At 43.0% G+C, this 25968-nt stretch overlaps 1 protein-coding gene across 3 annotated transcripts; it reads right to left on the bottom strand.

Moving 5' to 3' along the window:
• On the bottom strand, nucleotides 1-25058 carry GLYATL3 (glycine-N-acyltransferase like 3). 3 transcript variants are annotated; one of them, XM_066252270.1, is made up of 6 exons: nucleotides 24880-25058; nucleotides 18043-18147; nucleotides 12348-12455; nucleotides 11010-11136; nucleotides 6151-6277; nucleotides 1-2294 (listed from the first exon to the last, which is right to left on the bottom strand). In XM_066252270.1, exons 2-6 carry the CDS (start codon nucleotides 18118-18120, stop codon nucleotides 1868-1870), a joined length of 867 nt encoding a protein of 288 aa, XP_066108367.1. In that variant the 5' UTR covers nucleotides 18121-18147; nucleotides 24880-25058; the 3' UTR covers nucleotides 1-1867. The 3 variants fall into 3 exon arrangements, with proteins under 3 accessions (XP_066108367.1, XP_066108375.1, XP_066108387.1); XM_066252278.1 differs by lacking the exon at nucleotides 24880-25058 and adding an exon at nucleotides 18571-18595; XM_066252290.1 differs by lacking the exon at nucleotides 24880-25058 and adding an exon at nucleotides 12838-12900 and having other exon boundaries at nucleotides 18043-18136.
• Between the last annotated feature and the right edge of the window lie 910 nt (nucleotides 25059-25968).

The following is a 25968-nucleotide window of genomic DNA, read 5'->3' on the forward strand; positions in this document are numbered from 1 at the left end:
TACAAATTTAAAGCAGTCTTTTATTAAAAGCCGGCGACCACACGGAGGCCTAAGTTAGTCAGATCATGCGGCCCTGAACACAGTTTGGGGCCAGCTTTTAAAGACAAAATCACATGCTGATTGGGGTGGGAAGGAAGGGGAGCTCAGTGAAGCATGGTACAAAAGCAATAAAACATACTCATTAATCTCACTAACAAGCTCATTAACTTTTACTGTCTAGTTACAATGTCTATCTATAGGATCAATTTAAAGAAAATAATATTTCTACCTACTAAGACTGTAAGCTGTGAAGATGATAACACAGTAGAGATAAATGTTTCACACGCCTAACAAAACATTTCTAAACATCCTAGGATTTACTACCCACCCCTGACTCCCCTGCAATTTGGCAAAACTAACTTCAAGGCCGGGGGTAGGGAGTTTTAGACCTAGGTAAGTTCTGAGGTTTTTTAGAGTTTAAGATAGAAGAGAAGTTAAATGAGTTTACTTATGCTAAGAGCCTTTAAAGTTACTGATTGCTTAAAAAACCCCTTTCTTTTCTATATTTCTTTTCTTTTTTTTTTTTTTTTTTTTCATTTTTCTGAAGCTGGAAACAGGGAGAGACAGTCAGACAGACTCCCGCATGCGCCCGACCGGGATCCACCCGGCACGCCCCCCAGGGGCGATGCTCTGCCCACCAGGGAGCAATGCTCTGCCCATCCTGGGCATCGCCATGTTGTGACCAGAGCCACTCTAGCGCCTGGGGCAGAGGCCACAGAGCCATCCCCAGCGCCCGGGCCATCTTTGCTCCAATGGAGCCTCGGCTGCGGGAGGGGAAGAGAGAGACAGAGAGGGAAAGCGCGGCGGAGGGGTGGAGAAGCAAATGGGCGCTTCTCCTGTGTGCCCTGGCCGGGAATCGAACCCGGGTCCTCCGCACGCTAGGCCGACGCTCCACCGCTGAGCCAACCGGCCAGGGCCACATATCTTATTTTAAAGTAAAAAAACAAAACGGGAACAAATACAATATTTAAAATAAAGAACAAGTAAATTTAAATCAACAAACTGACCAGTATTTCAATGGGAACTATGCTCCTCTCACTGACCACCAATGAAAGAGGTGCTCCTTCCGGAAGTGCGGCGGGGGCCGGATAAATGGCCTCAGGGGCCACATGCGGCCCGCGGGGCCGTAGTTTGGGGACCCCTGGTCTACAGAGAACTTGGGTCAGAGGTGGTGGCACCGAGTTTGGGGAGACATGGCAGTGTGGGCGCCGGTTCGTGGTACACACGGTGCTAGGGGTCTGGTGTGGTTGTGAGACTACGGAGCCGAAGCCCAAGCACTGAAGATAAAGCAGTAAGCCCCTGTGTCAAATCATTTGTCCTCAAGCTGTCATTTCCGCTGCGATGCTGAGACCTGCAGGCTTCAGAACCTTTTTCCAGCAGTGGATGCTGATGGAGGACAATTCCTTCTCTTACGACCACAGCGACCTCTGACTGTAGAGGCCTGAGACAGGGAGAGTTACGGCTTCTCAGGCTGATCTTGCATGTTTTCTCCAGGCCTTTTCAACAACCAAGATTCTTCTGACCCCAGTTTTTTAAAATTATTTTTATTTTTTAATTTTAGAGCAAGAGGGAAAACGAGAGAGAGAGAGAGAGAGAGAGAGCGAGCGCGCCTGACTTGTGCTACTTCTTTATGCATTCATTGGCGGATTCTTGTATGCGCCCTGACTGGAGATCGAACCCACAACCTTGGTGTACAGGGATGACGCTCTAACCAACTGAGCTACCCAGCCAAGGCCTGATCCCAGGTTTAATTTTCTCTTCGCTGGCAGTTAAGGGGTATTATGTGTGTCTTCAGGGAAAGGAAGTTAATTCCCAGAGCGCCACTGGGCTACAGGTGAACCTGGCCAGAGAGAGCCACGGGGGTGAGAATGAGCCGGTGGAACCGACAAGGCAAGAACTCAGCATGGATGTTCTTCAGGAGGCTGATGGAGGCCGTGTTGTCATCAAGGACGTTGCCCTGAGTGGGGAACCCCCGGCTTTGCAACTTCCTGGCCAGTGTGAGGACCACCAGCCGGCTGTAACCCTTCCTGCGGTGCTCTGGCAGGGTGTAGTTATGGCACATGGTGGCAAACTGGTCTGTGATCGACCAAGAGACTGGGTGTCCCTTCTCATCGCGGACACACACGCTGGGGAAGCAGGAGATGAGGCTGGCGATGTACCGGAGACACTGCGCGTTGCCGCCCCGCGCCCACGTGCGGTTGAGCAGGTCGGCATCAGCCACGCTCAGGTAAGTGAGCCGCGGGGGAGAGCACCTTCTAGAAGAAACGACAGGAGAAGGAATATGAACTCAGGATCCCATGACTGCCGACACTGACTTATCTTTTTAGACTGATTGAGAAACCACGCCAGGGATACAAAGACATTTTCTATGACTTTGATTCCATTTATCCCCATTTACAAACATCTCCTAGGATTTCATTTCTGACAGGAAAAAAAATACTCATTTCAAGTTTAAGTCTTTCCTTCCGATTTTATGCCCATTTCCTCTTGTCCTCAGTCTAGATTAAGGCAAGTAAAACAATTCACAGACTTCTTCTAAGTCCTGATTTTATTGACACCGGCCCTGAAGCCTTGTACAGACCAGATTCTGGAACCCCTAACCTTCTCTTGGTTTAAAAAAGAAAAGATGTGTTTGGATAGAACGTCTATCTTTATGCATCCGTGCCCAGAAAGTAAATACAAAGTGCTTAACATTTCAGGCATAGGCAGATGCTAAAAAAAAAACAAAAACGCTAGTTCTTCCAGACCTTCTCCTAAAAGTTGTGGGAGAAGGTCTAACATCCATGGTGTTTAGATTAAAATAAAGGTAAGAATTGGTGCCATTTCTAAGAGCCGAGGTGGGTTGCTTGTTTGAAAGCCGGGGGGGCTGGCTGTGCTTCAGAATTTGCTCTAGTTCTTTTCAGTTATCCATGTTGGAAGACCACCCCGAGTGACTGGTAAGAGACCAGGAGTGTCATTCTAGCTGTGACCTTTGTGAAGCACAGGTGCGTGTTTTCTTTTCATTAGTGGTTCTGTAGTGTTAGCTCCTGTTCTAGGCATCCTGGGGACCGGGTACTGGGACAATCACCGAACCATGAAGCAGGGGTAAAAAAAATAAACACAGGCAATAACTGGCATACCAGAATTTTTAATTTAATTTTTGAAAATGAACTATAAACATGGCAAAGAAGCCTCAGGCAGAAATTTCATTGCAAATAGAAACATTGATTGCTAAAGCAAACCAAGTGTTTCAGAAGTTATACTAGAGGCTCTGACCTTGTATCTGAAGGGCAGGATATCCCAAAATAAAGCATGTACATATTTGGGTAACAACTTTGTTAAAGACAAATTGTCTAACTTCCTATGCAGAAGGGAGCAATTCAAGTCGAAAACTGATTTGAAATGGCCTGGCTGGGGATAGAGGACATTTTAAAATAACACCCCGGGGACATGGCTCCGAACACTGCGGAAAACTCTTAACGGACAAACCTAGCTGCTCTAACAGAAAGCCATGTGAGGAATTTAAAAGATGGAATGGGAACCTATATGTCAAAAGAAACCTAAGAGAGATATTAACCAGTTGCAATGTATGAACTTTATTTAGATGTTTATTCAAAACAAATAAATTGCTAAAATATGATAATTTGGGAACTGTGACTACTAACTGGTTATTTTACTTTATGGAAATATTGTTTTGTTCAAGGAGAGAGAAAGACAAGGGCAGACAGACAGGAAGGGAGAGAGATAAGAAGCATCAACTCGTAGTTGCGTCACTTTATTGTTCATTGATTGCCTCTCTACGTGCCTTGGGAGGGAGGACACTCAAGCCAAGCCAGTGACCCCTTGGTCAAACCAACGACTTCAGTATTTCAAACCTGGGTCCTCAGCATCCCAGGTCAACGCTCTCTCCACTGTGCCACTACCAGGTCGGGCTAAGGGATATTGTTAATATTTTAAGGGGTTGTGCAGAAAAGAGTTAACACAGCAGGCTTGAGGCCATTATCTTTACAACAGCCTGCTGTCCAGGTTACCCCTTGGCTGGTGTCTGGCACTTTGAATTTCTGGAGGGGTCCTGCCATTCCCGGAACGGACATGAGTGGCTCACTGTGCCTGTTTGTCCAAGCGGCGTGGTTCCTGCTGAACACCTGCGCTCCTTCTGGGAGTCTAGGAAACCGGCATCGGCTGGGCAGAGGGGGCCTCCTAGAAAAGTCCTAGCTCAGGTTGTTACAGCTCGTTGCTGGGGAGATGAACTGCGTCCTGTGCCTCCGTGGGGACAGGGCTCTGGGAAGCTTGTGCCTGGTCTCCTCTGGGCTTAGCCAGTGCACCCTTTTCCTTTTGCTGATTTTGATTTGTATCCTTTCACTGTAACAAAATCACAGCCATGACCCTATGCATTGAATCCCGTGAGTCTTCCTAGCCACTCACTGAGCCTCTGGGTGGTCTCAGGGACCCCTGCCCACAGAAGTGGTATTAGTACATTTTTAAGAATTCTTATCTTTTGGAGATCTACACTGCTCACAATAATTAGGGGATATTTTATCGCTTCATGTTCATTTTGAAATATCCCCTAAATTTTGTGAGCAGTATATATTAGAGTGTTTAAGAATAATGGGGTAATGTTTGGTAAATTTCCTTCAGAAGAATCCAGGGTATGGGAAGAGTGGATAGGGGTGTGACTAAAACAACCCATATTTTGATGGGAAGGTTCATTATATTATTCTCCCAAGCGTTTGTATGTGTTTGTAAATCTTTATAACTGAAAAATATAAAATAAAAATAAAGTCCATTTGCTTTATGTAATTGAAAGTATTCATTTTTCTTTAGGTTTGGTTCAACATATTCCATAGATGTAAAGAAAACTAACCTTTACAGGTGGGTATTTTTCAAATACCATGTTTCATTTGCTTGTGAAAAATAGCTAAGAGGATATTATAGATTAATTTTCAAGAAGAAGAAACTGAGTGAAGCTCAGAAAGACTAAGCAGAGGGGAAGGAACTAGTTGTTAGGTTTGGGTCCAGGGCGCCTTTCAATCCAGGGCCCCTGTAAACTCAAACTCCCCTCCCCCAACCTCCCACGGGAGGTGGGGGCAGGCAGCTTCTCAGTATGCATCTCCCTCACCTGACCTGCCCCCCCCTCCTTAAGGAACTCCCCCCAACCTGGGATGGTTCCGGGAGAAGTCCTTGGGACAAGGCCTTTGGGAGGGGCCTGAGGGGTTGGGAAAGGGAGACAGTCTGTGACCAAGGCCACAAACCAGGAGATGCTACTCTGAGCGTGTCCAGGTGCACCAACCCCATGCCAGCAAATGCCTGCAGTAGCCCCTGTATCAGACACCACTTCCCGCAGCTCTCCGCTGATGCCGCGAGAGTCTCAGCCCGTCTGTTTTGCAGACACACAAATAAACTTCTTATAAAACTCATCAGGCCTGTGCGTCTCTCCTGTGGCTGACCTAACACTAGTAGGTGACAAAACAGGAACTCTATAGCAAGAAGAGAAGAAGGCAGATAGGAGTCAGCAAATGTTTGGAAGGAGCGGATTCTGGAATCAGACCTGGTGGGATTTATTTCCTGGCTCTGCAATTTACTTGTGTGTGTTACTTTGTTCAAAAAGGGAATGATACTAGTACTGCTTTACAGGGTTGGAGAAAGGATTCCAGTGGTCATATATTTAAAACGTTTTAGTGCCTGGTCTGTAACAACCCCACGTGAGTCAGTTACACACCCTTCTCCCTGAAATGACAGTCTTGGGCTCAGACAACAGAGGTTACTTAGAATTGTTTGGGGAGGGAGGATACCAAAGACTGATTTTTCTGTGTACACTGAAAATGCAGGACTCCTGAGTTCATTTATTACTATGGACAAGCACACTGATTTGACTTTGCAGGAAATTATGAGCAGAAAGGAGAAGAGTAAACACACATGAGCATGTGTACACACACACACACACACAACACAAACACACGCACTTACATTCACACATTCACACACACACACACACACACACTCAAATTCAGATGTAGTAGCCCAGACAAGGTACCTACATATCCCTTAATGGTACTAAGCACCCCAGGTACCGCTCTGTGTGCTCCTATAGCAGTAAGTCCTATCCCAAAGGCAGGAACTTGATTTACATACAGGAAGCTGGTGTCTGGTGGAGTTGAAACAGGAGCTAAAAGAGTCGCCTTGAAGGAACTTAGCTTTACATCCAGTTGCTTTGAGTTGGCAACAGCTTTGGAAACATCATATAAATTACTCTGCAGCCCTGGGTATGGAGAGACATAAGAATGGGGTCATTTTATTTGAAAAGGCAAAGAAGGACATTTGTTGCAGTGTTTTTGAACTTCCTATCTTTAATACCACCAGCTTGCCACCGTGCATTATCCTTTTTTTTTTGTGTGTGTGTGTGTGTGTGTGTTTGGCAGAGATGGAGAGAGTCAGAGAGAGGGACAGGCAGGAAGGGAGAGAGATGAGAAACATCAATTCTTCATTGCGGTTCCATAGTTTTTCATTGATTGCTTTCTCATATGCGCCTTGACTGTGGGGCTACAGCAGACTGAGTGACCCCTTGCTCGAGCCAGCGACCTTGGGCTCAAGCTGGTGAGCCTTGCTCAAACCAGATGAGCCCGCGCTCAAGCTGATGACCTTGGGATCTCGAACCTGGGTCCTCCACATCCCAGTCCGGCGCTCTATCCACTGCGCCACTGCCTGGTCAGGCCCGTGTATTATCCTAACTGCTGTGTGTTTACATACGGATTATTAGAACTACTCCCTAGCTGATTCTGAAACTTTGAAGGGATTTTCAATCATGATCCTGTTGAGACTATCCTAGGAACTGGGAATTTCTTGTGGGAATTTAGATTTTTCTGACTTCTCAGACGTGGCTAGGTAAGAGACATTTTACAGCTCTAAAGTTGGTGAGCTGCCGTGCAGCTAGAAGTGTGTAAGAGCTTAGATTTATTTGGCATGGAATTCTTTCTTTAAGAAAGTCTGTTTCAACCTCTTGCTTAACACTCTTTACAGAACTATCGAGGTATAAATTTAGTGTTGGCGAGATTCATCCCGAGTGTAACTCAGCCAGATCCCACTCATTTATCAGAGCTAGACTGTATTATCTACATCTTTGTTCCTTGCTTGTATATAAAGCCCTGTCCTGCGCGTGCTGCCCAGTGGGACGTAGGAACGGCGTGGCTCTGTTCTGACAGCTTGCAGCATTGCCGCTTAGCTTCTGAGGGCTCAGGACTGACCTGCTCTGCTTCTCCAGGTCCCCGTCTGGGTCCTCATGGATGGAGGCCTCTGGAAATGGACTTTCCTGCTTCCTTCCTTAGCTACTGGCTGTTTCTTCCTCCCGGTAAGTTACCCCCATGTGTAAAATATGTGCGTGTGAAGCCATGTTGCACTCAGTCTGATAGCTGAGCCTAAGCTCTACCCTCAGGGAGTTAGGTTTAAGAAAACATAAATAGGTCTTTAAGTAAATGCTATTAAAATGATAGAGTTTGTGGCTGGCATCCCATATTATAATACTGAATTAGATCTAAGTAATGTCTATGGGGAAAAAATAGGCAGTGCATACCAAAGGTATGGGGGATAGTTCAAACAGAATTCCTCTCTCTCAGTTAGACTGAACCAGTTCTTCCTAAAAGTCAGTTTAACATTTCTCTAAAAAACTTTTTTTTTAACTTTTATTTTTCCTTGTTTTAAGAGAGAGAGAGAGAGAGAGAGAGAAGAGAAGAGAAGAGAAGAGAGAAAGAAAGCATCAACTTGTCATTTCACTTAGTTGTTTCGTTTAGTCGTGCACTCATTGATTGCTTTTCATACGTGCCCCGACTGGGAATCGAACCCATGACCTCTGGCATGCTGGGTCAACACTTTATCCACTGAGCCATCTAGCCAGGGCCTAAAATATATTTTAAATTATAAGATGTAACAGATATAGAAAACTGCATAAAACAAATGCGTATCTTAATCAATAATTATATATTTTAACTATATACTACTAACGCCTCAAAATAGAAAGTTATTAGCCACCTTTTATTTAGACACTTTCCCAATCACAATTCCTTCTCTCTCCTTTAAAAATAACCACTCTCATAATTTTTATAATAACCACTTACTTGTTTTCTTTAAAATGTTATTATGTAAGTGTGCATCATTAAGCTCTATAGTTTGATTTTATCCATTTTTTGTCTTGTAAATCTATTGATCTACAGGGTTTCTTTTAATTCCCACCTCCCCTTTAAAAAATCCTTTCAATTTATTTGTTAAAGAATCCAGTTGTTTGCTGGGTAGCATTTCCATAGTATGCATTTTGCCAATTATCTCTCCACCGTGTTGTTGACCATGTTCTTCTGTTCATTGCGTACGTTACCACTTTTAACAAATGATTTTCTTTCTCACAGAAGAAAGGAACTTCCACTTACTGTTCTGCCTTTGTCCACCCTACCTCCTTAGAACAGGAAGAATTGCTAATTGGATAAGCCAGATTCAGGACATTTATTGTACCACAGTTATGGGGCAGGCTCCTGAAACTTTCAGGTTAGTGCTCATGTAGACAAGCTCTCTCTAGTTCGTTTAACAGACAGTGAGCAAAAACACCTGGCCTGCCTGGGTAGTGAGGGGAGGGGAGACAGAGAGACAGACTCCTGCATATGCCCCAACTGGGGTCCACCCAGCAAGCCCCCTACTGGGCAGTGCACTGCCCATCTGGGCCATTGCTTGGCAACTGAACTATTTTTAGTGCCTGGGGTAAAGGCTCCAAGGAGCCATCCTCAGCACCTGGGGCTGATGCACTCCAATTGAGGCATAGCTGTAGGAGGAAAAGAGAGAATATAAGAGAGAAGGGGAAGGCAGAGGGATAGAAAAGCAGATGGTCGCTTCTTCTGTGTGCCCTGACTGGGAATCAAACCTGGGACATCCACACGCTGGGCTAACACTCTACCACTGAACCAACAATCTAGGGCTTGTATACCTTTTCATTTCTTGCCCTCACATGACAAACACAACAGTTTGGCTCCTCTGAGTAGGTTAGTAGATTAACCCTGATTTAAATATTGTTTATGAATGGCTCTTAGATTAAAAATGGCAAAGACATTTCTGTTCAGGGTGTGCTGTTGTTCTGAACATCCAGCACTGAAGTAGCTCCACTAAACTAATGCTTGATCTATGCAGGTGGCCCAACTAGTAGCTCTGACTAGAGCCTGCACTGTGGCAAAGATTGAACACATATCGCAGTAGATAGGCTTTTGGATAGGATTTGGGAATGTGATGAAAACAGCACCATTCTAGGTGCTCTGATTAAGAATAATAAAGATACTGATGACCTCTTATAATATCCCTAGTCAATAGTCAATATCCAAAGCAGATTATAGTTATTACCACTGAGGCCTATTGCCGAGAGGTGACGTCAGAAGACACAGGAAATACCGGCACTGACTTCTGTGCTCAGTGAGGGGCGCCTTTACCACTGCAGCTCTGTTAGATGCTACTAATTCACATCTGTCACCACCAGGCCTTCAGGAAGGGTGAATGAGTCCACTTCAATGACTATACCTGGCTCATGGCTATCAGCTTAGCCTTTTGAAAAAAGAATATTGGCATTTACGGGGATGTCCTCTCCGTAATGATGGACTCAGGTGATTTGAAGACAGTAGACATGCCGCACCAGTACCCACCCAGTTACCGCCACGGTTTTGCACATCAAGGAAGAGGTGTACTCATCTCCACGTTAGAGTGATACTGCTCAGGAGACTTTCCTGAGCTGGCCGAGCAAGTGGTAGCGCCATGTCTCTCACTGCTCACCACACAAAAGGGGTAATTCTGTGACGGGCAGGGACAGTTTAGAGCATCCTCCGTAAGGTCTTTCTGAGCATTTGCAAGTGGGTTTTATACAACACCCCAAGGCTTTAGGTTATGAATATGTATTGGTCATTGTCTGTAGATGGACACAAGGTTGTCCTTGTGAGAGGGCTTCAGTTGTCGGTGGCTGAAAAAAAATCACCCAACTTTATATTTCTAACATGGGAATTCCTGCCTTCGTGTCAGATGGTCAAGGAAGGTGTCTCCCTGGAATGGTATGAACGTGCCAGGAAGATGCTCTATCCACTGAGCAACCCAGCCAGGGCCCGGAAACTCTCAGTCCGCCCCTAACTTGGCCTAAAGTCCTTCCACTAGCATTGATGGCCATACAGCTATCTCCTTGGAGTTCACGTATATTCTTTCCTTATAAAATCATTTCAGGATATACTATGCAAATCAGCTGATTATTTCTTCCTAGAATTATTTGCTTTAGAGAAAAGAAAAGCTTACATCTTGGCTTATACTTAAACTAGAATTATTTTAAAAGACTAATAGCAAAGGGTTAAAAGTAGTAAGGAAAAATAGGCCAATATTCACTATTATCCATATTATAGTAACATTAAAGAAAAAAATCACTTAGCCTGACCAGGCAGTGGCACAGTGGATAGAGCGTCGGGCTGAGATGTGGAGGACCCAGGTTCGAGACCCCGAGGTTGCCAGCTTGAGCATGGGCTCATCTGGTTTGAGCAAAAAGCTCACCAGCTTGAACCCAAGGTCGCTGGCTCGAGCAAGGGGTTACTCAGTCTGCTGAAGGCTCACAGTCAAGGCACAGATGAGAAAGCAATCAATGAACAACTAAGGTGTCGCAATGCACAATGAAAAACTAATGATTGATGCTTCTCATCTCTCTCCATTTCTGTCTGTCTGTCCCTATCTATCTCTCTCTCTGACTCTCTCTCTCTGTCTCTGTAAAAAAAAAAATCACTTAAAAATAGTCCCATTTAAATGGCCTCTACCTACCCTCAAAGCCAAGCCTCATCAGGAGTAAAATTCTGTAATACATAAATTGTAAATATATAAAATGTATGGATATATATTTGTGCAACCATGTATATATATCATATATGTGAAATATATGTCATAGCTGATATATATGACAAAAAGGATTTAATGACAACCTAGTGTCTTGCACTTGACCTCACCTTGTATTTGAAAAACTTGGTCCCAGTTGATAACGTCAGATTCTTCCAACAGCCGTTGGTAAGTTTTGACATCCTTGTAGAACACAGCATAGGCATTCGTATAATGGTCCAGGTTATCTATCTCAGCCTAGGTCAGAAGACACAATCATACACACAGAAACGTATGTTCTAGAGCAGTGGTTTTCAACCTTTTTACATTTGGGGGCCAGTGAAAATTGGAGAATTGTTTCAGGGATCACTAAGGTAGAAATCACCCTAAGCATCAGTGAATTTGACTAAGGTCACTGCGTCTATAATCTTCACACAACAGCAGGGTGGTTAACTCTTCCGCTAACCAGCACAAAATTTCTGGCAACTGGCATCGGCCCACGAACCAGAAGTTGAAAAACGGTGCTCTATGTAACCGAAATCCTAGACATCTTAGCCAGTACCATTAGCTGCGCAGGTCTAGACAATTTCCATTTGCAAAACTGGTCACCTATGAACAATGGCCAGGAGGGAATGTGGCCCATGCACTGCTGTGAGGGAGAGTGCAGAGGTTTTGGAGCCTTTACCTGCTTATTTCATTTAGTGTTAGGGAGGCGTTAAGACGTTTATTTCATAGGTTTCTAGGGGTTTGTTTATTTATAAAAATGTAAAGGGTGTAACTCAGTGGACCCACTTAGAAGAATTAAATAGAACCCTCGGAACTTTCCTAATGGGGCCAGGGCAGCACATCTTTCGTTAACTGAGCCTCTCTCTCTCTGGTCTCAGAGGCAGAGCAGGCAGATCCTGTCTTTTTCAATGTTCTTCCATATTCATCGTCATGACCAAAGTCATCCATCCTAAGGAATCATCAACCCAGTTGAAAAACTGGTATGTTCGAGAATGTATGCTTTATGCTTCTAGAGGTCATCAAACACTACAGATGATGTTTATTGAATGCATTTAGACTAGAGGTTTTCCATATGATTCTCTAAAGACAAACTAGAAGCTGATCATGAAATATGCAGCTTTGTAAGCTAAAGTATATGGCTATGATGGTTATAATATCCCCTTTATCTAATCCTTTCTTTCTATAATAGTTGATGCCAACTTTCTCTCTCTCTCTCTCTTTTTTTTTTTTTTCCTTTCAAAACTGCACCTCGGCCCTGGCTGGGTAGCTCAGTTGGCAGAAACATCCTCCTGACACATTGAGGTTGCAGGTTCTATGCCCAGTCAGGGCACATACTAGAATCAACCAATGATGGCATGAATGAGTGGAACAACAAATTGATGCTTTCCTATCTCTCTCTCTCTCTTCCTTCCTCTCTCTAAAAATCAATAATATTGATAATAATAATAATGAAAAAACTGTACCTCTTTCTGCCGCCGAGTGATAACAGCTTTGAAGTCTGGCCACGAATCCAGTACCACTTCCTTTTGAAAGGGATTCCCACGATTGATGTTCATCACTGCTCCATAAACCTGAGCAGAGAACCCGGAGAGACCAGCCAGGGGCATCGCCCGCTGTCTCAGCTGTGTATCACATGCCTTACCTCTTGTTCTACCGTAGAACTATGGCCACCAGAGGGGAAATTATAAATATATACACCACACACACACAAACTTCTCTCTTGTTATTCCATCAGTGTACATGAAAACAGATTTAAGAAAAGAAAGTCTATGAAAGCCTAAGAAAAGTCTGCTTACACTCAGTTTTGTACAGTACAGCTGTGAGAGGCACTGAATCAATAGATGGGTGCAAGGCACGTGGGTCAGCAATAAATACTGAGTGAATCGGAACCTCTTGTATGGATTTATGGCTCAAGCATCTTTCAGAAGTTCCACAGACAATTTCGATGCTCACCTGCTTTTGAAGTTGATTATACTGTCCACAAATAACCTGTGAATTTCAGCTACTCCTTCAACCCTGAATTAGAATGAAACATCATTTGATGGTGAATTACCCCCCCCCCCCCCAAATAAGCCCCAAACACCTGCATTTCAGGTATGATTATACCAACCAAGGCTCTATAAGTATTCTCGGAGGGTTGTAAGTATGTCTCATTCATTATTACGGTATATCTGTAGAGCCTGACATAGCCAATCAAATGCTTTTTGACTAAACAATACTAAAGTGCTTTAGAATTCTCTGTGGCCTTTCAAATATTTTTCTGTATTAAGAATTAAAGATGTCTGTCTTACAAAACAACTTTCATATTTTATCGGTGTGCTTCTAATTTTTTTTTTTTTTACAGAGACAGAGAGAGAGTCAGAGAGAGGGATAGATAGGGACAGACAGACAGGAACGAAGAGAGATGAGAAGCATCAATCATCAGTTTTTCGTTTCGACACCTTAGTTGTTCATTGATTGCTTTCTCATATGTGCCTTGACCGTGGGCCTTCAGCAGACTGAGTAACTCCTTGCTTGAGCCAGCGACCTTGGGTCCAAGCTGGTGAACTTTTGCTCAAACCAGATGAGACCACGCTTAAGCTGGCAACGTTGGGGTCTCAAACCTGGGTCTTCCTCATCCCAGTCCGACGCTCTATCCACTGCACCACTGCCTAGGCAGGCTAGCAGTGTGCTTCAGAGTAGAGAAAGCTGTGCTGGTAATGAGGAGAGCTAAGCCCTAGGCGAATGTTCACAGCAGCATTTTTTTGTAATAGATAAAAACAGGAAACAATCTAAATGTCTAACCAAAGTGGAAGAAATAAGTCAACTGTGGCATATTTATACTCTGGATTATAAAATAGCAACACAATGTTGAGCAAAAGAAGTTAGATACAAAGAGATACTTCTGTGATACAATGTATATTATATTCAAAATCATACAAAACTGAATCATGGCTTTAGAAGTCAGGCTAGTGGTTTCTTTGAGGGAGCAGGGCAAGGCAGTGATTGGAAAGGAAGGCTGGGTGGGGAGGAACAGCCTCTGAAGTAACGTTCTTTCTTGGAGGGAAGGTGATCACTTTGTGAAAATTCACTGAGCTGCATGAGTATGTCGTGTACACTTTCTAGTATATGCTATACTTCAATGAAAAGAATTAAATAAAAGAGGCATTAGTACCTACATTTTACCTCCTTCATTACTCAATTCAAATCACTCACCTCAATGCCTACAACCTTTTCCAACTATCTTTTTATCCAATCTGAGACCTCACTCGAACCTGCCATAGAATGTATTTTTCTCAGTTTAGCCTGGCTGATACTAATATCTGACATGGATCACACTTAGAGAAAACCCAAGAACTAAGGTAAACTGGAAGGTTAGTGGTTTGTTCTGCTAATCATTGTTTGACCTGACTTGTTCTGTTAATCATTATATGCTGGCGCCGCTGACCTTCCACATACGACAGAGTAGTACGATTATCAAAATGGTTTCATCCGAGGAAACCAAACATCCTTATTCAGGAAGGGAGCTTACATGTGATTGGAAGCTTCAGAGGGTAAAAGAAAAAACTCTTTCCAATATTCAGATTCTGAAAGAAAAGAAACCCCCCCCCCCAGCATACCTTTTTGTCAATGATTTACAACTAACCAACCGAGAGATTTCACATTGAAAACAAGCAACGCCTTCTAAAAGTCATTTATTCAAAGGGGGAGAACAGAGAGGAGGTAGGAAGTGGCTAGGTGACAGTAAAGGTGCTGGACGAATGGGCAGAGAGAAGGAATTTTGAGAGAGAGTTAATTTTTTAATGCATTTTTTGGATTGATTTTCAGAGAGAGAGAGAGAGAGAGAGAGAGAGAGAAATGAGAAGCATCAGTTCATAGTTGCAGCACTTGAGTTGTTCTTGGATTGCTTCTCATACAAGCCTTGACTGGGGCACTAAGCTGAGCCAGTGACCTTAGGCTCAAGCCAGTGACCTTGGGCCAAGCCAGCAACCTTGGGATCGTGTTGGTGATCCTGCATGCAAGCTGACGATCTCAGGGTTTCAAACTGTGGACCTCAGCATTCCGGGTTGACACTCTAACCACTGTGCACCACTGGTCAGATGAGATATTTAATTACTTTAACACTAATCTGAGATTATAAAATGCATAGAAGAAGAGTGAATGACAAAACTATCTTTATCTATTTCATTCTCTAAATGACAAAGGGATATTTTGAAAGTATTGTTAAAGAACCAAAGTCAGGCATGACATAACAGTGCACTAGTTGAAGCAGGATAAGGAGATCCAGGGATAAAGAGACTCAGTGTAAGGAAAAGGAGAGATTGAGGGTGTCATGCTAAGCAGCTGTTAAAGAGAAGATCAGCCTGACCAGGCGGTGTGGTACAGTGCATAGAGCATTAGAGTGGGATGCAGAAGACCCAGGTTCGAGACACTGAGGTCGCCAGCTTGAGCGTGGGCTCATCTGGCTTGAGCCAAGAAATAAAAATAAAATAAAAAAGCTCACCAGCTTGGACCTAAGGTCGCTGGCTCGAGTAAGGGGTCACTTGGTCTGCTGTAGGCCCGTGGTCAAGGCACATATGAGAAAGCAATCAATGAACAACTAAGGTGTCGCAACAAAAAAGTGATGATTGATGCTTCTCATCTCTCTCCATTCCTGTCTGTCTATCCCTCTCTCTGACTCTCTGTCCCTGTAAAAAGATAAATAAATAAATAAAATACAATGTCAAAAAAAAAAAAAAGAGAGAGAGAAGATCATGCAAGGAAGGCATTGATTTATGCCGACATGCTTCATTCCTTTAATTCTTATTTCAAATGGGGTTATGAGGGACAAATATTTCAAAGTACACTCAGTTTGGAATCTAAAAACCTAGAGCTATATTGGAGCTCTAGCACTTAGAGATGGAAAAGTGATGTAATATCATCTCTAAAATGATAAATATTTGCCTATTCAGAAGTATTAATATTACAGAGGTACCTAATGTTAGTTTCTATGAAGCTCAAATGAGATGATATGAAAGCTATTTTAAAAAATGATACATGCTAGCCTGACTGGTGGTTCTGCAGTGGGTAGAGCATTGACCTGGGACCCAGAGGACCCAGAGGACCCAGATTCAAAACCCTGAGGTCGTCGGATTGAGTGCAAGCTTGCCAACTTGAGCGTGGATCATCACTATGATCGATCCTATGGCTGCTGGCTTGAGCAAGGGGTCAGTGGTTTGGCTTGAGCCCCCCGGTTAAGACACATATGAGAAGCAATCAATGAACAACTAGAATAATGCAACTACAAGTTGATGCTTCTTGTGTCTCTCCCTTCCTGTTTTTTTTTCTCTCTCTCTCTTTCTCTCTCTCAAATCAATGGAAAAATTAAAAGATTTGAACACATAAGCAATTACTAAGTAATTGATGAAGTGTCCAGTAACCAATCAACAACAGTTTATTGAGTGGTTATTATGGGCAAAGCTGCAGGTCAGGCACTATATGAGGGGGGAAAAAGGAAAAACATCAACATGTACACCTAGGTACCGGGTAGCTGGGCTGCTGTGGGAAAAGCAATAGACATGAAATCGAAGGAACTAAGATTTGATTCTGCTTTGGTTGCTGTGTTACCTTCCTGGAGCGTCAGTTTATTCATGTATAAAATGGGTTAATAAACATCTTATGAAGTTGTTGGAAGGATAAAAACCGTATGCTAAAGTACTATGCAAATACAATAATTATAATTTTTTTTTTGTATTTTTCTGAAGCTGGAAATGGGGAGAGACAGTCAGACAGACTCCCGCATGCGCCCAACTGGGATCCACCCGGCACGCCCAGGTGGGCGATGCTCTGCCCCTCCGGGCCGTGTGGCTCTGTTGCGACCAGAGCCACTCCAGAGCCTGGGGCAGAGGCCAAGGAGCCATCCCCAGTGCCCGGGCCATCTTTGCTCCAATGGAGCCCTGGCTGTGGGAGGGGAAGAGAGAGACAGAGAGGAAGGAGAGGGGGAAGGGTGGAGAAGCAGATGGGCGCTTCTCCTGTGTGCCCTGGCCGGGAATCGAACCCGAGACTTCTGCACACCGGGCCGACGCTCTACCACTGAGCCAACCGGTCAGGGCCCAAAAATTATAATTTAAGGGTCCATCATCTTGTTTTGATGGTTATAACACCTTTCATGACCTTGTGAAGGTCACTGAAACCTTTTTAGTTTCTCTGGTAAAAGAGTTAGCCAAACGTTGTCAAAGAAATGTAGCCGGTCATGTCACTCCATTTTATTCAGCTCAGGGCCGGCATTCAAAATGGGAAAATTTAGTCAGACTGTCTGCTTGGATTCTTTTTTAGCTGCGTGCTCCCCAGTTATCAATCTGATTTTCCCTACCACATATAGGTGAAGTACCATCACAGGACGAGATGAATAGAGTTAACCAGCCCAGTACAGTGCACTAGGACTTCCTTTAGATTATTTTTGTTCAAACCGTGGTGTAAATAAGAATAATCCAAGGTGTTTGTCGAGAATACAGTCCCTGGTCTCTAGCTTTAGAAACTCGATTCATTGTATCTCTTCTAGGTTATTAGCATGCGGCTCACACCATTGTGGTCCCAGAACTCAGCTCTCAAAGACCATCTTGGTGCAGGCAACATGTTTTTCTCTGAGAGCTGAAAGATTTCTAATCTTATATTTAGCTGTAATCTTTGATTGTCATCCACAGTAACTGAGTTATCAGCATGCCCTCATGGACTCTTAGAAGTCTTCAACACGTAGGTTTGCTAACCAACACAAAGGTTTGCTGAAAAAAACTTCAAAAATAAAGGTTTTGAAATAAACAGAAAAAAAAATTTTTTTTTATAACAACCCTTAAAATTTCAGTTCCACTGTGTACATAGGTTGCGTTCTTAGCAGGAATGCCACCCAGTCCGTACATTTCTGCCGTTTAAAAACATGTATAACTGGAACTTATCTTAGAAATAATCTAGTCCAGCATTACCTAAACGTTCCTAGGAGTCATCTAGAGTGAGTGCAGTTGTCTGGGCTGTATCCACAGTCCAGTGACTCAGTCTTCAGCAACGGGGGTCCGGGAAGCTATGTGTGTAACACATGCTCCCAGAGTCGATCACCAGAACACACTGGGAAACGGCCACCAGTCTGATGTGATTCTCACAGATCTCTGCCAGAAGGAAATACAGTAAGACTCTTAATGTCAGTACCTTGAGGGACTCCGGAAAGTGGCTCTTCAGCATTGTTTCCAGGGTCAGTAATTTCTTAGCGCAGTTGAGCACCAACATCTTCTCCGGAGCTCTAGCACTTCACACCTAATTGAAAACGAAGTTACACTTTTAACTTTGCCTGTTAATATTTGAATCCACCTAGTAACATCCTTGATGTCCTATGTTCCCTGGCTGTCACTCTGAATGTCACTGCTCTCTCAGAGGCACTGGGATAGGTAAATCAGGGAAAACCTGGAAACGGAAAGTGTAATGACCCTATCTTGGGAAGATGAGTATCCCCACCGGGTGAAGTCTTCCCTTTACACACGTTCATTGTACTCTGAACTCCTCCTTCAGGGTACAGTAGCAGCTGTAGATTTACATTTATTTGTGCTTTCTTTTTTTTCCTTTTAAATTAATTAGTTATTCTTATTCTTATTATTGTTATTGAGAGAGGCAGGGAGAGAGACAGACAGGAACATTGAGCTGTCCCTGTATGTGCCCTGACCAGGGAATTGAACTGCCAACCTTCATACTCCGGAATCGACGTTCCAACCAACTGAGATATCCGTCCAGGGTTTAACTTTCATTGCTTTTTCAGAGAGACAGAGAGAGGAAGGGAGAGAGACTGGAGGGGGGGAGGGAAGCACTCAGTTGTTGTTCTGCTCAGCCACGCATTCTTTTGGTTGCTTCCCCTGTGTGCCCTGACCAGGGGTGGAGCCTCCAACCTTGTCGTTTTGGGAAGACACGCTTAGCCAACTGAGCTAACTGGCCAGGGCCTAGTTAATTTATTTGGATGACACGGTTCGCCAAACCATACAGGTTTCAAGCGTGTAACTAATATAACACCATCTACGCACCGCATCACGCTCCGTCCACTCAAGCAGAGTCTCTTTCTGTCCTCAGCTTCCTCCTCCCCCGACCTCCACTCCCCCTTCCCCTCTGGCAGAAGCCGCCCTGCTGTCTGTATCTATGGGTTATGTGTTTATGTTTGTAGACTGTGGGATGCCTGAGGGAAGGGCCCAGTCTACTCTGTCTTTTCCAGGGCCTACCACAGGGGCTGACACACAGTAAGGGACTGTAGAGCCAGCAGGCACGGCCACCATCACAGCTGCCTGGCCCATGTAGGTTCTCATTAGATTCAAACAGACGGTAATGAAACAATGGAGCCAAGAACTGGTGGACCATTAGCTTTAATTCTATCTTGCACCTGGTGGGCAAGTAAAAACACACACTGGACTCCAAAACCCACTCATTCAGTGCTCACAAAGCTACTGATTTAAATGAGTTTCCTAGAATCAAAGGTTTCTAGCTCACCAGCCTTATTCACCTCTGTTCCCCATCTCCTTCTCTCTGCACAAACTCTGCACAAACTGGCTTCTCCCTCAGCACTCTGCCACCTTGGCTGCCTCTCCTCTCCTCCATGTGGCCTCTCTGCTCTCCTCTCTGCCCTCTCCTCTAATGCTAATCTCAGGATCTCCTCTCTGCCCTCTCCTCTAATGCTAATCTCAGGAACCGAGAGAGAGCAAGCTCCCATCTGCCCCACTTTATAGTGCAGAAATCCAAACCTTTAATCCAATATACAAACAAGGAAGTCTCTGATACAAAGTCACTTATCTGAGGCATAATGGGATTCCTCATGAGAGTGCACCACCCCACATCAAAAAGGGTGGGAAAGGCTTAGTTTTAAGGCTATAAGGATCTTGCCTGCTTACAGCCTGTCCCCCAACACACATTAATATAATCACACCCATCCCAAGCAAGAAAGGTGTTATCACCTGGGTGACAGGCTTCCACATGGGCAGCGCCATCTTTAACAAAGTGAGCACAATATATTCTGTCTGCCCAACAGGGACATTCTAGAGATGGTTGTCAAAAGCCTGCCGGGAAGCTCAGAGTGAGAATCTTCACAATGTGGGACAAAGATGAAAGACTTGAGTGGCTCAGCTATTGGGTGGTTCTGAGGAACAACTTGAAAAGAAACAGCTTGATAACATTATACTGAGCGAAATAAGTAAATCAGAAAAAACTAAGAACTATATGATTCCATACATAAGTGGGACATAAAAATGAGACTCAGAGACATGGACAAGAGTGTGGGGGTTACAGGGTGGGGGGGGGAGAGAGGGAGGAGGCTGGGGGAGGGGAGGGACACAAAGAAAATCAGTTAGAAGATGACAGAAGACAATTGGACTTTGGGCGATGGGAATGCAGCATAATCAAATGTCAAAATAACCTAGAGATGTTTTCTCTGAACATATGTACCCTGATTTACCAATGTCATCCCATTAAAATTAATCAAAAAAAGAAAAGAAAAGAAACAGCTACCGTATTTCCCCATGTATAAGACGCCCCCCCGTTTCAAAAAAAAAATCGGGGTCTTAAAACTGGGTGCATCTTACACAGTGGTTGTAGATTTTTTTACTTGCTTTTTCTGCTTTTTTGACAGTAATGAGGAGTTGTATGAATTTTATGATGAATAAAATTTGAATTCAATAACTTTATGTAATCTTTATTTAATACATTGTTTTTCAAATCAGGCCCCCAAATTAAGGTGTGTCTTATATAAGGGGAAATACGGTAGATTGGAGATGAAGAATCATATGTGAGCAAAGGTGGAGGGTCATTGTAGTAACAGACAAAATTTAGGAACTACGACAACAAAAGCCTGCTTATAATGTATGCAACTTCATCTATTTTGACGCAGTTATATTTTCTAGATTTGGGAGCTCCATCTCCCCTGATCTTTTCCCCAAGAAAACTTTTTCCCCAACATTCCAATCAGGTCTTAACTAAATTAAAGAAAAACCATTTTTTTCTATATTCAACGTAACAGAGCTTTCCCACCTAATCTTTGCGGTTAGGCAGCTAGACACGAGAACCCGGTGCTCTTAGGATTGGTTACGACCCATTTTACAGACAGAGAAAGTTAGTTAGTTTTCCAGTGTGGCATCTCCGTACGGCTGTAAGAGTTCAGAGTGTTTGATTGTGACTTACTTAAGATCCACTGTAAAGCTCTTAGCATAGGTTTTATGTGGGTCTGAACTTTTAAGAGGCATCAGAAGACTTTCTGATGACTGAGCCGTGTGAGCTCCAGTTCAATGAATGAGACATGCTGTTGTAAAGTACCAGTACCTCAGTTCCGCGGGTTCACGCAGAGACACCCTGTCCAGATGAATTTTGAAGAGTTTTATTAAAGGAGGAGATTTATTAAATATGCCGCTGCATATAGCTTACACGGGGCAGCAGACCCAAATCGTGTGCCCCCAAAATATTTCAGGCTGCTTATATACCCTTGATCACACACGGGCGGGGGAGAGCATGACATATGGCACAAGCTGACAACATTTGTTTAGGGGATACACAGAAACATTAAGACTTTCAAGGTAACACAATCAAAGATGTTTACAAATCTTTTAGGGTTCCTTTGTCTAGAGGTATTTTACCCTCAAGATTCTAGGAAAGGGGAGGAACTACAATCAATGTAAGGTGGTATGTAAATTATGTCTCCCATTGAAAGAGAAGTTTCTCGGTTAACCTTTATTTTAGACTTAAAACTAAATGACCCATTGTTCTTGCAAGCCAGAAACTTATACATTCTTCTCCCTCCCCTCCCCACAGGAAGGACGAGACAGGAAAGCCTAACCTTTCCTCCTAGAATATCAATATTAATTTTTCAGCTTTTTGGTACCTTACAACAATGCGAGGTGTGTGCAATCTCTCCAGGAGTCAGAGGAGAACTAAGGGACAAGGCAGCATCAGGAACTCAGGCTTCTGGACCCTAGTACTCGCAGCCTGGGCCATATTAGAAACTTTGCGAAGACCAAGTTTCCAGAGCTCAGGTTGAACAGAGAAAGGAGAAGTGTAGCCATTCCCTCTTACCCTGGTCTCCGCTCATTTCACTCAGTGCTGTGATCTCTAAATAAAACTAACTTCTTAGTAAAGCCTCATGTAAAATACATTCATTTAATCTAATGCAATATCTTTTGGGAGAGTGTGAAATAAAGTTATTTCAAAGGGAAGTTGATCACGTTTCTGTTACTAGTTTTGATGTCTAGAGATCTTTTTATGTCCTAATACACAGCGCAGCAGCTAATGGGAAGAGGAGGAATTCTAAGTACTTGTTGACGATTTGCTTATTTATTTCCTGGTTTGTTCCCAAAGGATCTAAAACCACTTACAGACATAGGTAAAATAGAGCAAGAAAAATTAAGTTTAAATTCTAATTCAGGCAAGAGGGGAAACAGAGGTACCAGAGTGAGGTGGGCAGGCAAAGCACGGCGAGAAGAGCCCAACGCACAGAGACGAGCCTCTTCATCTGTGGATTCCACGTTTGTAAGTTCACTGCCTGCGATGGCGTGTGTATGCCCCCAAAGCAATCCTGACAGTGCTTTTGTAGCCATTTGTGAACATGTGCAGAGCAGTGAAAAATCTGAGACTCCCGATAATTCACATTTTCAGCTAAAGTTGAAGAAGGTGACTTTTTGTGCCAGCTCTCATACAATAAAAAAGTCCTTTATGTGGTCTATTTGGTGGCAAGGTATTTTTTTTTTCAATTAAAAATTTTTTTTTGCTTTTTGTTGGTAATTTCTGTTTAAAATGGCCCCGAAGCATAGCGCTTAAGTACTGGTTAGTATTCCTAAGTGTAAAAAGACTATAATGTGTCTTACGGAGAAAATACATGTATTAAATAAGCTTCCTCTATTAGGCATGAGTAATAATACTCTTGACTGTGAGTTCAATGATAATAAGTCAGCAATATATATTAAACCATGTGCCTTTATTTTTATTATTTATTTATTTGGCAAGAGAGGGGCAGAGAGAGATGGAGAGAGAGACAGACACACAGACAGGAAGGGAAGGAGAGAGATGAGAAGCATCAGCTTGTAATTGTGTCAATTTAGTTGTTCATTGATTGCTTCTCATACATGCCTTGACTGGTGGGTTCAAGCTGAGCCAGTGACCCCCTTGCTCAAGCCAGTGACCATGGGATCGTGTTGATGATACTATGCTCAAGCTGGTGACCCCATGCTCAAGCTGGATGAGCCTACGCTCAAGCCAGCAATCTGGGGGTTTCCAATCTGGGACCTCAGTATCCCAGGTTGATTCTCTATCCACTGTGCCACTACCAGTCAGCCTAACTCATGTGTCTTTAAAAATAAAGATACATCAAACAAGGTTATATGTTGATCTGCTGATAAAAATGTAGTGACCTGAGGTTTGTAGGAACCTAACCCTGCCTATATTTACCCAAGGAGCAAACGTTCAAAATTGCGAAGACAGTGTTGTTCCCTGTGACTTTATTGAACACAAGGACCATGAACAATGAGAATCAACTACTTGCAGAGGGTGAGAGCCCATGTTTTATTCTAAGCTTTCCGGCAACTAACACAGAGAGAAATAAACATGATGAGTTACATGTTCAGTCTCCCATAAAATGATCCCTAATATCTCTAACACAGCATTTGCTTAACTTTTCACTTGTACCATCGCTAAATGAAGTCCAGTTCTCTAACTAAGTATTCAAAACCTCCTTCCTCTGGCTTTAATATACTTTCTAGACTAATCAGCTATTTCAATTCAAAAATGACCCAGGGACATGACCCCATGGTCGCTGGCTTGAGCCCAGAGGTCACTGGCTGGAAGCGCAAGATCTCTGGCTTAAGCTCAAAGTCACTGGCTTAAGCAAGGGATCACTTGCTCTGCTGGAGCCTCCGGTCAAGGCACATATGAGAAAACAATCAATGAGCAACTAAGGTGATGCAACAAAGAATTGATGCTTCTCATTTCTCTCCCTTCTTGTCTGTCTGTCCCTGTCTCTCTCTCTGTCTCTGTCACACACACACACACACACACACACACACAAACACACACACACAGACTCAGGGAAACAAATATTGATGACATTAAAATCAGAGACATTTCTCTCAGAGGTTCGCACAGAGAGAAGATACTATAATTAATGAACAACATTGGAGGATACTGTTCAGTAAACAGTGATGAATTTTATAAAGATCTTTTTTTTATTGAAAAGATAATTTTTAAAGGCCACAAAGGAAATACAAAAGTTCTTTTAGGTGCAGAAAATGTTTTTTTACACATTATTGAATTTTATTTGAAAGTCATAATGACAATTCCGAAAGCTACCAGATCAGAATATCCTTACCACTTACTTATAAATTCCCTGTAATGAATGTGTTCTAGAATGGAAAGGTTAATCCTTTAGCCAAACTATCAACAGACTCACTAACTGAAGTTTTTGTGAAGGAAAATTAATCCTGCTCACATCACTTTTAGAAACTGAAGTTTCTTTGGGGTAGGGTCCATCAACATGCAGCAAGCTCCTAAAATATTTTATTTATATTAACGAGACAATAAAAGCTTGATACTCTCTTGGGAGACTTTTAATTCTGATGAATAAACAAAACAGAAGATTTCTGCTTTTATGGCGTAATAACGCCATTTGCAGTACAACGGTGAATATCTGTTAATGAGGAGAGAAAATTTCTTTTAAAGCACCGCAATCCAATGCTAGTAATTATATTTTTAGATGATAGATTTTCTGCTCAGAAAGTTTCCTGTCTTCCTGTTTCTTTAGTTGTGCCAATATCATAATGCAAAAATGTTTCTATTTTTCAATGCTTATTTCCCCCATAATCAATATTTAAGGGAACCCCCCAAACACCAAAATACAAAAACATCTTTACCTCTGAACCTAATGAAATTTATTCTTCCTATACAATGTTGAATTTTATTTCTTCTCTTTCTGTTTTCCCATTTGGTCTTGCATTATAACCGCTGATTTGAAATTTATTATTTTAATGAATTAATGCTTACCTGCTGTTGAGAGTTTAGCCTGAAACTGAGGCCTTCCACTGTGTAGTGGCTCTTTCTCCCAAAGTGGTGAGTTTATTCCTTAAGCCTGCTTCCCTGATTAGTTCTTAGTAGAAAGAGGAAGGAGGGAGGAAGGGAGGGAGGGAGAGAGAGAGAGAGAGAGAGAGAGACAGAGAAGCACTCACACCTGTAGGAAGGGAGGAGTTTCTGATGTCAGGTGAAATTTATCACAATACAACACAAGTATTTCCTTTCTGTCACATTTAATCTTATAGTGTCAATGTTGAGGAATACTAATCTTGACCTAGAGATGAACTCTTTGTAGATACAAAACCTATCTACATGATCTCATGGGAGAGAATAAAAAACAAAACCAGCACACAAACAAACACCCCCTCTCAAAGCAGAACCTCGGCAAGTGGGGCACCATAAAACAATACAGATAATGGCCTTTTATATAATTTTACCTTTTCTGAAAAAAAAAAAAAAAAAGATTTTGCTCACCTTTCCTAAGCTTCCAAGGCTGAAAGTGGGTAGTGTCTAAAAAGGATGCTTGTAAAATGGAGAGTATTTCTGAGATTTTTAATTCTTTCACCCTTATTCTTTTCAATGAAAAGTCCTTCAGAGATTCCTCACGTCCCTCAAATGACTGCCGTCTGGAGCGCCGCGCAGGTGTGTACACGGGAATCTTCGCACACAGTGCCATCCCCAGCCTTTGGGTAGGACAAGTACAAGTGTCCCAAAGGCATCAAGTGCTTCAGTCTGAATGTGGTCACCTGGGAGGGTGCTGTTTACTACCACTGTGTGTCTCATAAAGCCAAATTCAAATGAAGGGGTCGCTTAGGGCATTCTTTACTTGAAGATGCTGGTGTTAAAATAATGCAATGAGTAATTGGTAGTTGAAAGTGACAGGGGGGAAAAACTGTATTAGATGACAATTACTAGATGTCAAAATAAGAGTGTTTTTGATCTTGGTTGCTGCTTTTCTTTTTTCTTTAAGATGTTACTGATGGCAACATATACCTGGGCGTGTTCCTGAGGATCTTATATAAATCTCGTCTTTTTCTAAATATTATTTGAGGAGAATTGATT

This window comes from Saccopteryx bilineata, chromosome 1 (genome assembly GCF_036850765.1).
Source record: "Saccopteryx bilineata isolate mSacBil1 chromosome 1, mSacBil1_pri_phased_curated, whole genome shotgun sequence".
NCBI lineage: Eukaryota > Metazoa > Chordata > Mammalia > Chiroptera > Emballonuridae > Saccopteryx > Saccopteryx bilineata.